We start from the raw sequence: 15,693 nt of genomic DNA, 5'->3' as shown, positions 1-15,693 counted from the left end.
TTTCTTATTTCATTTAATCTGAAGAGTGGAGACCAGATGCGGGTTTATTTAACTTTTCTGAGTTCCATCAATTGTAGCTAGTTGAATGTTTCTGCAAAAGTGTGGATTATGTAGGTATAATTAAATTATCTTGAAGACGTTTCTGCATTATATTTTCGTTCGTGCATTAGGTATTTACAGGGAATATTGATTGAATATTGAATTTCACTGTATCTACCGCAAATTACCACTCCATATTATGCAAAAACGTCAATCGTTCAGAACATATGAAAAAACGTCTCCAAAGTAATTTACTTGTACGTGTGATTAATTATAAAGTTAAATATAGTAATTATTCTATTTACTCGAGAGTAAGCAACGTCAGACGTCAACTTACTGTTAGCCTCATTCTTCAATGGTGAAACCGGGCCTTAGTTTGACAAAATTAATTCAAGTATTGTTTCCCATGCAATTCTCTTCGCCGATCCCGAAAATCACTCGCGTTTGAGTGCTGGGTAAATCTACTGGAGAAAATATAAACACAGCCTTACGTAGTAATATCAAATAACCTTAATGTGTTCTTGACAAAGGATCACGTACTTACTCCGACGAATGACAGTGTGATCCAAAGTGTTTTATGTAATACTAGCTTTTCCACGCGAACCTCGTCTCACCTAACTACGAGTAGGTACAATCAACTATCAACACACTTTTGTACCTTGTCAAAATAATGAACCACCTATTCATATATTCGCCGAGACGTGGTGCTTCACCAAAGGGCTTATCCACAAGCTCAGAGTTGCTCAGCGTGCTATGGAAAGGGCTATGTTAGGCGTGTCCCTGCGAGATAGGATTCGTAATGAAGAAATCCGCAGGAGAACTAAAGTTACCGACATAGCCAAAAGGATTAGCACGCTGAAGTGGCAATGGGCTGGCCACGTAGCCCGCAGAGCCGACGACCGCTGGAGTACAAAGGTTCTGGAGTGGAGACCCCGTGTCGGCAAACGGCGTGTCGGTCGCCCCCCAACCCGTTGGTCTGATGATCTGCGGAAGGTAGCGGGAAGGCGCTGGATGCAGATGGCGGGTGACCGTTTGGGGTGGCGATCGTTAGGAGTGGCCTATGTCCAACAGTGGACTACAGAAGGCTGAGAGAGAGATTCATATATTCAAAAACATCGGCGGTTTGTAAGTTTTACAAGGTGCAAAAGTACCTATATATCTACTAATGAAGCTGACTGTAGAACTGGGCATCCACAGAGTTCATACTGCAACCTCAGTAATACTGTACTTTTTATATTTTTATACTTACGTACATACTTATAGTTTTTTTTACATGCAAGTTCTTATTGATACAATACATCGATGTATCAAATGTCCCAGAATGTTGTGATGAATATGAAATATTATTTTATTTTGATTTATTATATGTAAAAATACGTGCACTGAATAGCCCTTTGTGTTCATGCCAATTCTACGATGAATGAACATTTATTATAAACTAGCTGTTCCCGCGAGCTTCGCTTCACCTTAAAGAGTATTCCCGTGGGAATGGCGGGATAAAAAGTAGCCTATGTTCTATCTCAGGGTCTAGACCTATATATTATATGGTATACCAGGGGAACACCCAAATATTCCGAAAAACTTTTTTCCGAATTTGATAACCCCGAATATGCAATTTACGAAATATTGCAATACCGATTTTTTTAAATACCGAATTATAATATTCACGAAAATTATAATTTCGAATATTATAATCACGAATATTGTTATTACGATTGTTAAATATACGAATGTTAAAAAATACGATTACTTAAATATACGAAAAATAAAATACCGATTTATTATAATCACGAAAAAGTCAAATCCCGATCGGAAATATGATAATTCGTGATTTTGACAAAAAAACATAAACGTCTTTAAAACTTTAGAACCAAAACCAAAAGATAGGTGCGACGACGAGCAAAGCGAGGAGGAGCGTGTTAGGTGCACATAGATATCGAAAAACAAAGCGGAGCGCAGCGAAGCGGAGCGGAGCGTTTCAAATATAGAGCAAAACAATTGCTAGGATTTTTATGGTGTTTAAACTTAAAAACCTTAGGACCTAAACCTAAAGATAGGTGCGACGACGAGCAAAGCGAGGAGGAGCGTGTTAGGTGCACATAGATATCGAAAAACAAAGCGGAGCGCAGCGAAGCGGAGCGGAGCGTTTCAAATATAGAGCAAAACAATTGCTAGGATTTTTATGGTGTTTAAACTTAAAAACCTTAGGACCTAAACCTAAAGATAGGTGCGACGACGAGCAAAGCGAGGAGGAGCGTGTTAGGTGCACATAGATATCGAAAAACAAAGCGGAGCGCAGCGAAGCGGAGCGGAGCGTTTCATATAATATAGCTTAAAAAATATTGTTTGTATACGGATTATGCTGTTAATAAACCTACTATTCCTAATATATATCTATTTCTTGTTCACTAAAAACATTCGGGAATTTGTATTTTCGGAATATTTAAAATTCGGAATTCGTAATTTTAACAATTCGATATAATAAATAATCGTACTTTTGAAACATCGAAATTATAATATTCGGAAAATAAACTTTCGTCATTTTAATTAATCTGTTGTTTGAAATTTCGTTTATTATACTATTCGTGATTTTCGCTATTCGGAAACTTAAAATTCGGGATTGTGAATTATTCGGAACTATAAAATTCGTAATTATGAAAATCGTTATTTTCATATTCGTAAAAAAGTAATTCGAAATTCTGTAGTGTACCCGGTATACCAGATTTCATTCAAATCGGTCTAGTAGTTTTGGCGTGAAAGAGTAAGACAGACACACAGACAGACACAGTTACTTTCGCATTTATAATATTAGTTAGGATGAGTGTATTCATGCGGGTTTACTGGTTTCGTTTAAGGCTCGGGATACGGACTCCTGCCAGTGTAGGGTTAACGAAGCGTGTGTAATACCTCGTTAGGTGCGCTTGTTCGACGCAGATCAACCGAGTCTAGAAATGACCTAGGCCCCTTGAATATGGTACGTTTACTATAACGTACAAATAATAGAGGTATAGCTCAGTTTTCAAGGTTTTGACGTACAAACTTATAATTTAAGTTTTCACGGTAAGTAATGTTAATGCCTAATGTTGTAGGTTTGTAAATGTCGTTTCAATTTCCAAAATGTAACTAAGTATATAAGTAGGTACGGTGGCCTGCGCCTAAAAGTATACAGGCGGAGTTTTTAAAGTAGCGATCCCTGATGATGAAGGGAGCAGCAGCTACATCCGTGGCGTGGTGAGCGTGATGTGTGTAGCTGTGGTGTTTATGTGGATGTGCTTGAGCAGCATGTGAGCTTGAGATCGCTATTTTAAAAACTCCGCCTGTATACTTTTAGGCGCAGGCCACCGTACATTATTCGAATACTACCCGATTCCATTTTTATACCATTAAATATTGTATTTATTTTTAGTACGCTCCTTTCGATGGCCACACAGTTAACACTAATAGTAGCGCCGCTGGTGAGGTTAACGAAGTTGTCTGCTGGCTCACCCCACCTATGCCAGAGGTATTAACATTGTTTGAATGATAACTTGTTTCGTTCACTGTTAAATTCCACCCTGTGTATGCGGAATCAGACCGCGGCAAGTAGCACGGATGCCACGGACACCGGACACATAGCGGACAATATGAACAATATCTGGACGCACCTTTAGGCAGTGTTCCCACCGACAATGCTAAGCGAGAAGCGAGTCGAGCTAGAATTAGAAATGCGAGTTGAGTAGCGGATTAATTACACTCACTAGTAATGAAAAAGTTGCAGCGACTATAGCACCAATTACTCCTAAACGGAAAAGGCTAGTCTGCAATATTTTAGTACATTAACAGCCCATCAAAAGGTCAGGGATGAACTATTTAAACATAAATTATACTATTTATATCCATCTCTTTTGTCGAAAATACCAAAAACCTATATAACTAGACGAAATCATATCTATTTTTCACTTCTTGAGCGTTAAAACTGCTTGTAATTGGTCTTTTTCCATCCGTTGGTGGGACAACTGCCTTATTTCCTATTACACAGGTAACGAAGCATGTCTAAAGCCGTCAGTTCCGCTTGTTCCCCACAGATGGCGTGCGGCGCCCTCGACCACTTCGGGACCAATCACAATCAACCTGGATCAGACACATTCGGATTCTGTAATCCGATCTCTGTAGATATAACTTATATGGATAACGCAGAGGCTCATTATAACGTTATGGGATTTCAGTTTCTAGTTAGTTCTAATTTCCTAACGACAATCTGACGAATTCTGAATGGAGGTACGAGATAACTAGTAGGTACCTATGTAACCCACACACAACACATGTCTAACTAAAATGTACGGACTGTAGTAGATAATAAAGTGAATTTAATACACCAAATGTCACACATATAGCAAGTATATTTGGGTTAGACTTGTAATCTTATTTGAAATATATATCAAGATCATCCTGCTGCCATATTCGGCCGAAGATAACGAAATAATCAATGCTATATACAAAGAAACGAATGTTCTAGTCAGGAAACTCTTTCGGGCAAATAAAATGAGGCGCGATAACAATGAACAGTTTTCCGGTCCATTACCGGCGGCCGCCAGGTGAAAAGAAATGTGGCTTTGACAAAGTTTGCCCATAAGCCCGCCGCGTGAGCCAGGAACAAAGCCAGAACTAGCCTATTGAGATTAACTAACTTAGTAGAAAACAATATAATTAAGTTTCGTCTTTCGGACTTCATTACCTTTCGTGATTTTTATTAGATTGCCAACTTCGCTATTGTTTCGGCGTTGGGCGTTTCCCAGAGATTACTTAATAGATTTATGTCGCTGGAGGATAAGAGTTGTTAGAACGAGTTATAGCTGATGAATTAGTTGGAATATTGTATGTGTTATGTCGGCCCATTTTATGACGATGGCTTGCAGTGGTAAGCTGTGACTGTTGTCCCATGACTCTTTGTTCTCCGCTGTACCCGAAGGATGGCAATATAGGCTCGTTCCTATGGATAAAGACCAAGGTCCATAGAGTCTAGCGATAGAGCACACTTTCCCCAACCTTCCAGTCTTCAAGCCAGAGCCAGATGAGATAGAATAGATTCTTCATCATTGTATACATATACCTCCTTACATTATGTATAAATTCTACTTAGCTAGATGGAACGCAATCCTTCGAAGTTACACCAATAAACTACCAAAGCGCAGCAATTTAAAGGCTTTAAAACATCTTCCAACTTTGAGAATATTCAAAGTGCTGTTCCGGCAGCAAACTTTACTACTAAAGACCATTAACCCGCTATGAAAATTGCCAACCACCTAGAGTAAGTTATCACTTCGCTCGCTAGTTTTGACTCTAATTAGACTAGAATCTGCTCTAGCTAGACGCTCGTTTGGAAATAGAGTGAATAGAATTTTACATTATAGATGTAAGAATGCAAAATTACTGACGTTGTTATAATTTTATTGTTTTTTTGTCATGGTTGTGAATTTAGTGAGATGTTCAAGTATAAATTTAATTTGACTTTACTCTTTACAAACTCCCAACTTCCATGTCATTCTCGAAAAAGTACAATAAACTCTCTTCTTTTATCATCATGAACTCAACTGTACAACAAGTAAATGTATTACTATATTGTTACATCATCGAGATCCGCGAACTCACAATAGAGTGGCACTCAAATCTCCTGATTATGATAGCGTAGTCGTTTATTCCTCGCATTCCCGACTCGATGTATTCGCATCCGTCTCTTTTCCAATAACAATTCGTGATTGAGCTATTATTTTGTGTCATACGCAGAGGGGAACAAAGGTATGATGGAAGACATGTCGGTTTCCGAGATGTATGTACCTAGTAGGAACCGGCTCAGTGCAAAGAAACCGCCATCGCTGCGGCGACCCCAGTGGGGTCATTCTATCTATAGTTTTTTTTTTACGCTAACAGCGACTCTTTATCATTGATGAATAAATATATATAAATATATATATATAAAAGATAAAATATATATATTATAAGCTTCCACATTGAGTAGTGAGTAGTTAAAAGATGAAGACAAAAAACAACCAAACTCTCACAATATATTGATCTCTCAAAAAGGCACGGACATAAAGTCTGTGGAGTGATAATAAAATCTTTAAAAAAAAAAAAAAAAAAAAAAAAATCATTGATGAAAATACACATACCATCTGAAACTTCGAATTTTGTCAAAGTGGTCATGCAGTTCGTACATGGGATTTAAACTCAATCTCAGCGTTAGTTCTACTAATTATTGAGGCAGATAGACTTAGGAATGAATACATGAAAAAAATAACGCTCACGATAGTAAAAAGTTACATGACCAACAAAGTATTTAAATAGCCAATTTTCATACATGTCGTAGAATAAAAAGGTTGTAATAGAAGCCTATTGACTGAATGAAACCTTCGCATTTCCGCTTACTTTACTCTTTTTCAACACCCTGTATAATACTTGCACTGATGGAACTAAACGCAATGTCAATTAATTAAACATAATTAGATAATTGGTTCACCAAATTACACTTTGCTGTACCACACAATTACAACGTGACCGTATGCCTCAATTCACGTGATCTCATCTCTATATCGTCGCAGTCGTAGAACAATGACGGATCTGCAAAACAGCAACTTTACAGGAGAGCCAGTTAAAGTTTTTAAACAACGTTTTGTTCGATAAAATGAAAACGGCTGAAGCAATTCATTTGAAATTTGGTCACATTATTATACGAATGGATTTTTGCAATATAGCCTGTATAATTAGTCTGTAATAAGTCTAGGTTTCCTGAAAAATCAGATAGGTCATTGTTCTATGTATCCTACTATGTCGCATTATATGATACGTCGTTTTTTTACGGACTTTTATTGCGTATCTAATGGCGTATTATACTTTTCGTCGTTGTTTTAGGGAATATATGGAAAAATTCAATGACGGATCTTTAAATAACCTATTTAGGAGGGTGCTGATTGCGCTATATTATTTTTTGTTTAGGTCCTAATTTTTTTACAAAATACAATTATATTATGAAATGTATTTTGAAGACCCCATTGTGTCCAAGCATCAGTCAATAATCATCCAATGCTAAACATAGGCCTCTCCCAAGGAGCTCCACAACACTCGGTCCTCGGGCTTCCTCATCCAGTCACTACTGGCTACCAGCCTCCGGTTGTCCTTATTTGTGACTCGAGAATTCGTCGACCCCAACGGTTATCGGTTCTTCGGCAGATATAGCCAGCCCACTGCCACTTCAGCTTGCACATTTTGACAGCTATGTCGGTAACCTTAGTCCTTTGACGGATACCCTCATTTCTGATACGATCCATCAGAGAAACCCCAAGCATAGCACGCTTAGCGACTTTAAATCGGTGGACCAGTACTACCGTCAGTGCCCACCTTTCTGCCCCATACGTCATCACTAGCAAGATGCACTGGTTGAAGAAGACTTTTGTCTTCAGGCTCTAATGATAAAAGTCTTCAGTCCGCCATTTTTGTACATAGTTTATAGTATTTAAGTTATGTAAGTTTCTTTTATGTGTGTGTGTACAAATAAAGAATATTCTATCTATCTATCTATCTTCTTCTCTGATCAGGGATGGCCGAGGACCTACCTCAACCCTATGTTTCGTGCTGTTGATCATGTCTGTTGTCTTCGAACGGTTCACCTTTAGTCCAACTTCAAGGCTTGCCGTGGATAGCTCTCGCAACATTTGTTGGAGCTCGGGCGTTGAGTGGGAGAATAGGGCAATATCGTCCGCAAAACCGAGGTTTGACTATTTTTTAGTTCCGAAATTGATGTCCTTGTCCTCCCAGGACTGTGTCAACTTCTTGAAGACCTCTTTGAGGAAAATTGTAAAGCGTGTACAGCGAGGGTCGCCTTGTATGACACCCTTTTCAATCGGAAACGTTGGACCAGTACCAGGTTATTCCAATTTCACGTTGGCTGAGCTGTTTATGTAGATAGTACCAACGAGTTCGATGTAGGTTGGATGAATTTTGTGGTGTTAAGGGCGGAAAGTATTGCTTGATGGTAGATACTATCGAAACCTTTTGTATAGTCAATAAATACATGGTAAAGTGGTGTGTTAAGCTCTATGAACTTTTCAATAATCCGATTGAGCGTGTATAGAGGGTTCGCGGTAGAATAACTAGGTCGGAAACCGGCTTGTTCTGGTGGTTGATTTACGGGGAATTTTTACTGAAATTAATACGTGAATAAAGTGGGCTCACCCATTTTTAAGAGGAAAAGCCCCAGTATCAATCGAATGCTGGTGATTGTGAAACAGCTGAGGAAAATTATCATCCCCAAGCAGTTCAAGATGATCCTTACATAGCTACGGATAAGATGATACCAATTTCCTTAATTATTTACTGCCCGCAAACAGTAAATTCACTGCTGTCCGATCACGTAACCTCCCCCGCGATGCCATTCACCCCTAGAACTAGAGAATTTACTGTTTGTGGTCAGTCAATGAAGGAAATTGCTGTCATCTTATCCGTAGCCATGTAAGGATCCTCTCAAACTGCTTCGCGATGGTCATTATCCTCAGCTGTTTGACAATCACCAGCATTCAGTTGATGCTAGGACTTTCCCTTTGCAGTTGATGTAACGGTAGCTGTTAATACATAAATTTAATGTTTGATGTGGATTCTACGGCTGACTTGGTTTGTATGTTTGGTAACTCATGCAAATGGCTGGAAAAACATAATTCCAAACCTACCCGCATGGTACCGTGCTCCCATCGTCACCTGTCTCTGGCAGTAGAGTTGATGAACAAAAAAAGTACTTAAGTACATAATTTTACATTGTTTTTTAGCAAATAGTTTTAAAAACATAATAAATGAGCAAAAATATACTGAAAAATCGTAAATTTATTTATTTTCCATTGAAAATACGTAATATTATGAAAGAACAACGACGTATCCTAAAATAATTGCAAAGAATAACGACGGTTATCTACACACGTCTACCACTTATCCATAGAACAATGACGGTATATACAAAACACCAATAGTTAGGACAAAGAACATAGTCGCATTTGAAATACCGTCACTAAATTTAACAAACAAACAATATTGCTTTTTTAAAACTCCGTAACTAATAATAACTAACTTCTCAATGATTTTAGCGAAAACTAGAGTTTTTATTTTATTAAAACAAAGTCACAAGAATAACGACGGATTTAAGAGACCGTCTTTGTTCTATGGGAGAAGTATAAAAAAAATATTTACTTGGAAAACAGAACTTTTTAAATAATAATTATAGCAAAAAAACATTTTAAGTACTCATTACGTGTTCCATGTGCTCCTACAGAGAACACTGACAGAACAAACAAACCGTCGCGCGGGAGCGGGTCGCGGGGGGCGAGGGTCACCGCGGAACATGAACGGGACGGCACAAGCGCCCATGTTCTACGCGAAAAAATCAAAACCGTCAGTGTTCGACTCTGTATTTCGCTTATTATAAAAGATTTTTAAAAAAACTTTTGTTGTATAGGTAAATAATGAAATTTTAAAAAAGAATCTGCAATAATCCGAAAATCGAAAAAAATCAGATCCGTCACTGTTCTAGGACTGCGACGATATGTATGTATTCTATGTATATGCATTGCTCGTCGATCATAATCAATCACACATTCATGCATACAACATGACAACAGAGATACTAGAATAAGGGCACTACGATACGAACAATATCGATGCTGTATTCTGATGATGATGATTTCGCTTCTCTTTGCAATAGTGACCATGAATAGAGGTTAATAGATGAGTCATATTTTAAAGTCTCGCTGTGAATTAATATTATTATGGCTAAAATTATGAACAAAATTATAATTAACTTTTAGTGTAGGTGCACAGCACACTATATAGGCGACACGCGACAGCTTCAGCTGGGCGACTAGACGCAACGAAGCGACTTAGAAACGAGCCCTTACGTCGTCGTCGCATCGCCTGAATTAAAAAAATTCACTGAAGAGATATAATAATAATATTTGGGGACATCTCACACACGGCCATCCGACCCCAAGCTAGGCAGAGCCTGTATTATGGGTATCGGACAGCTGATATATCTACACAAATACATAGATATATACATATTAATTATAAATATCAACACCCAAGACCCGATAGCACTCACTGTACAGGCTGGCAGTTATAAAAGTTTTTATCCTAATTATTCGGGTGCACTAATTTACAAGTCTAGGTCTAAAGTTTGCAATGAATGCGACGGGGAAGCTTACGCACAACCGTAAGTCAATTTAAAGTTGGACTCTTAAGCATTACTAAGTTGAAAACTTGCTCATTTTATACCGTAATAAGGTTTCCGTGAAAATATAATATGTACAGTGTAACTTTGTGACTTTGCCCCGTTCTTAGACGGTATATATTACGTGAGTTTCATACTACAGGATGTTCTATGACTTTTGGAAATTGCTATTTATTTTTAAGCCAACTTAATCCTAGGAGGCTTATAAAATAAATGAGTAATTTAAAAAAAATTGCTTCTCAGCAGTATAAAGTCACGTTATCATAAAAATTTCTATAGAGAAGCTTTTTTAATAATAACGTAATAAATGACCTCGACGTCGACATTAATTCGACAAGGTTCCTGCTCAACGGCGATTCACGTGACTATTGTTTCAAGGTTCCGCCAGTATACACAAGTGTAGATTCCGTGAACGATTCTTTTCAGTTTTAAAGTCGTTTGCAGTTGTTTGCACATCCCCGGAGCGTTTTACACGAACTGAAGCGTGCCATTACTTGTAAAAATGACATTATGCAACAGATATACAACTTAATACGCCCATATTCATAAAAAAGTTACTAGACACTTTAGCTATTGAACTGTTCTGTCACTCTCTGACAAAGAACAATTTGTTCTATAGCTAAAGCGTCCAGTAACTTTTTTATGAATAAGGGGGACAGTGTTTAGAAAAGCCTATTTTGTAAAATTTTAAATAATTTTATTTTACAATAGGTACATAGAAATAAACTTATTGTTTCATTCTAAATTAATACCTAGTCGTACCTTCTAATACAAAACAGTCACTGTTATGATTAACAATTACTAGGCTTAGCCCCAATTTCTCCATAGTCGGTTATCTAACCGACAGGGATTGGTTCATCAATTATACGTCATCTCCATATAAAATTCATGACAGATGTGTCAAAAGTTAACCACTACTCCCTGGTTATGCTCTAACCGAGAATGGTGAAATTGGCACTTAGGGCCTATTTCAACCGCAGAGTTATCCAGACCACCGCTAACTTATGACACTGTGTGGGACCGTATATATAAATGCAATTCTTCAAGTCACAGCCTATGTACCTACCTATATAGAGATTCGTCATTCCTCACTGTATCCTTTTATCACGGCTCTTTGCTATTCCCACTCTTTCGGCATAAAAACTTCAGTAGCTGTAAAAAAAACTCATTAAACTCGAGCAGAACGAAAAACAAGCTGAGCGGATAAAATAAAGAGTTACGAATCCAGCCTTATTTACGAAGACTTCATTCAATGTGGTAGAGAGGAGGAAAGCCGACGACCATTAAGCAGTGCTAACGTTTTTTTTTACTTTTTTACGATGCGCATGCCACGTCCGTCCCTTTGTGAGCCACCGCACAGTTTCCGCTGAAGGGCGACAGCCACCGTCTATAATAACGCCTTTTTGCAAACACACCCTGTATAGCTTGACTTTATACTCAAAAGAAATAAAAGTTTTATTTACTAAGTATTTTACTTTACAAATTTAATAGTTATGCAAACTTATAAATCTATGTCGAATAAAACGCTAAACTGGCTATTCTCAAGTCTCTACTTTACGAGTAACCTGAATGTGTTAATGATGCGCATATGAAATCAATTTGTGAACTGCCCACGGTGCACACATAGACAATCCTGCCCGTTCCTTCTGTGCAATCTGTTTAATTTCTCGTATAAAAGTTTACTGAAGTGAATATTTATGAGTTTGCTCGTACAAGAGCGCGGATGCAGTTTCAATATTCGGCCAATTTACGGACGGATGACGACTACCGTGTCATGCTTTATTCATCGATGAAATTTCGAATACGGAAATTACAGTTTTACATTGAAATATAATTGGAAATATTTTAATGTTTCTGAAGGAATAAAACACACGTAAAAAGATATTCATCCTGAAAATACAATTTACTATAATCAAATTTCTTGGCCGGCCTGATTTCAATCGGGAGCGTTGCCAAATTACAAATCTGATTTAACCGCTCCTCGCCGAGCATCTTCAAGTCGAATGTAAAGGAAATCAGTCACGTTGAAAATCTGTAGGATTTGCGTAGACATCAGGGCGAAGGCTGGAACTGACACCCGGGCCAAAGGTCGAGAGATGAGACAAGCTCGGCCGGTCGGCACGACAATGACAAATAGCCGAGTCGAATGAATTGTTGAAGCAACACCGCTCGCCTTGGCTATCTCAACTGATACTACATGCATGCTCTTGATTCCCACGCCACCGCCAAACTGTTCGACCTTTCATAGAATGGCCTTTGCATACACAACTCCGTCCATAGAAGCGGATAGAGCCGTAAACAGGATGAATATCACAAACTACGATACGTCCAACGATCAATTATTTGATGATGGCATGGAGTTTTATCGTCAAAATTGGGATCTGTATGACTTCATAAGTGCGACGCCAGTGTGTGACGGCGTCAGCTGAAAACCTTTTACATACGTAATGGGCCCAGTCGCGAACAGCGGGCCGTGGAATCGCTCCAACCAAAATTGGATAACGAACCATTGAAAATTCGCGCCCTCACTGCGACGCAAGTTTATTTGATTGTTTCAACCGAGCATGAAAAGGCTTTTCGTGTTAACGCTACCAAACTCATTATTCCACCTTTCACGAACATATTTTTACGTGGAAATCATTAAATGAGACATCGAGTGTAATGAGAAGGCCGTATTCCTTCCGAGTCAGCGTTTACAAAACGTTTTCGAAAACCAGTTTCAGTATGCCGGGTGTTTTCACTAGTTATCGGTTAGGTACATTTCTCTTTTGTCAAATAGGTATATATGTATAAATATTAAGATAGTGATAATAATGTCCTCCTAGCCGAATTTCGACTACGGCGGCCAATCTCATTTGAGATCAGCCATCTACGCAGGAGTAGATTATAGTGCCCAAGTGTGTGCGCAGTACACAGGAGCACTCTCTGTTCCATCACTCTCATAGCCCAATGGGACGGATTGACCGACACGACTGGAGAGAGCTAGGCGCAGGACCGACTGCTTTACATGCCCATCCGACAGCATGGATCGTTTCACTGTTTCGGACATCAGGTGATCAGCCTTCTATGTCCTAACCAAACTTAGAACCACAATTTAGAAACACAAATTGATGGTCCCACCCGGGAATCGAACCCGAGACCTCTGGGCCATGAAGCTAAGCTTCTACCACTAGACCACAGAGGCAGTTAGTAACATACAGATAACGAATAGTGATAGTAACATGGACATAACATGAAGTTATTAGACAGGCCATGACATTGTGTGTGTGATACTGATAATGTACTTTAATGTATTATAGACAAACTGCACCATGTAGATATCTCATACAAATATACATAATATGTACCTAGCTGTTCCATCCAATATTGCATAATATCACTAGTAACACATAATCTAGATATTAAATATGTATCTTAGAAGACTCAAAAAGTTTCGTAACTAAACCTTATAGGGCTCATTAGCAAACTTGTAACCCGTTATTTAGGAATATACTTTTTCAAACCCCGCCTTCCGCTGGAAGTATAAAAGGAATTGTAATAACCCTAATAAAGACATTATAGACGCAATAAAGAATAAAACCACTATGAGTTCGGGCGAAGACGTTAGACTGGAAGCTCAGAACGAGATTAGGCAGACATTGAATTTGTGCAGTTTCTACGCGCGGCAAGTCGGGCTCTTCTTCACCGATGACCCGCCGTCGAACTTGCTGCAGAAGTTGAAGAACAAAGCGGCGTTTGTTCTGTCAGCGGCTGCCCTGCTTCTGCTGGTGGCGGGAGAGCTGGCCTATGTGCTGTCTCTGCTCGCGGCCAACACCTCCGTGGCGGAGTTCGTGGCCAGTCTGCACATAGCTGGATATGGGTTTATAAGTATGTAGGATTTATTTATAATGACTACTGCTATCTCCGTTCACGGCGCACGGAATGTCTATTTAGACTTCAATGACTTCAAAAAAAGGAGGAGGTTCCCAATTCGTCGGAATCTTTTTTTTTATGTATGTTCACCGATTACTCCGCCGTTTATGAACCGATTTCAAAATTCTTTTTTTGTTGTATTGGGTTTAGCTCCCAGGTGGTCCCATTTTTTTTAGAATTTTATCTCACCCCGTGGGGTTGGTTGAGTTTTCTGTTTCTTTGCAATATACTCTTCCACATGCTGTGTTTATTCCGATCACGCAGCATGGCGAAGCTGGGTTATGGACTGGCGATAGTCTCTGATTGTGAGGTCAGAACTGTCTAAAAAATACCAGAATTCCTTCTGCTGTGTCAGTGGCGGGACACAATTACCAACTAATAGAACCCAGCCAGTCCGCTCTATCCACGTCCGCGCCGTGCACCCTGGATACTGCTACAGCCGCACTTCGGTGCGACCGCCACCTAGTGCTGTAGTTGCCGAGGATAGAAGGGCAAAGGGCGAGTATCCTGCGCCTTAAAACAGGATCTACTCACAGGGAAGGTTACCCGTACTAAACCGAGCCGGTCTTAAGGCTTTGAGATGGCAGCCCCACTAATAGACTAGGGTACGACGGGCTGATAACTCATCTACCTGAAACACCATTATCACAGAAACCGAAGACGAAGAAAAAAACCGGACCGCTAAAAAAACGACGACCTTTGGCATGAAAACGGACACCCGAATGGGATGCTGGAATGTTAGGACAATGCACAAAGATGGATGGAATCTCACCCCAAAGCGTGGGTAAAGGGGTAAAAACAGGGTATGAATTTCCATTTTGGGCACATATTGACCGATTCTAATGAAATTAAGAACGTAAATATAGTTCTTATAACAAAAAAATATGATGGTGACCTTGAGCTGATCTGATGATGGAAAGGGAAGGCAGTTAGGGGAACTCCTCAACGGTATAGCAAATACTTCGTGTTTAGGCTTGAATGATTCGTATTGATTAGTAGGACTTTTTGGTATCATTTGCACGGTTTGCACCTTACTTTTGATTGAAAATTATTGCAAATAAACTAAAAACTATAAAATAAAATAATAATAAAAAAACCGACTTCAAAAAACCACTAAAATGTAAGAAATAAATAAGTCGGTTTTTAATTTTTTTTAATTATTATGTTCACTTATGTTATATTTGTGCAATAAAGTTTTAAATTAATAAATAAATAAATAAACTTCGATATATCGAAATTTACTTTAAACATGGTGATGTGATTGGTGAGACGGTACAGACTTAATAGAAAATAAAATGCTAGGATCTGCTCTGCTCCCACAAAAAGTTCGTCGTGAATATTTACCCTGATCTTACTATGCAATATACTCAATATCAGTCTGTCAGTCCATCTGACTATTCAATATACACAATATGTATTAGTCTGTCAGTCGAGTGCTGATTCCAATTTGCTCTTCCCATTCCCCAACATCTCACCTCTTCCCCCCCATTGTTCCACCC

At 38.8% G+C, this 15,693-nt stretch overlaps 1 protein-coding gene across 1 annotated transcript in view; it reads left to right on the top strand.

The window, feature by feature from the left end:
• Positions 1-13,781: 13,781 nt before the first annotated feature.
• The window catches only part of LOC105391234 (odorant receptor 4), a 31,629-nt gene continuing 29,717 nt past the window's right edge, over positions 13,782-15,693 (top strand). Inside the window, exon 1 of the mRNA XM_038108504.2 lies at positions 13,782-14,149. Within this exon, the coding sequence (XP_037964432.1) occupies positions 13,867-14,149 (283 nt within the window). The 5' untranslated portion in view covers positions 13,782-13,866. The remainder of the gene's footprint in view (positions 14,150-15,693) is intronic.

This window comes from Plutella xylostella, chromosome 15 (assembly GCF_932276165.1).
Source record: "Plutella xylostella chromosome 15, ilPluXylo3.1, whole genome shotgun sequence".
Classification (NCBI taxonomy): domain Eukaryota; kingdom Metazoa; phylum Arthropoda; class Insecta; order Lepidoptera; family Plutellidae; genus Plutella; species Plutella xylostella.
Note: the sequence above shows the minus strand (reverse complement) of the source record. Positions and strands in the feature narration are given on the sequence as shown.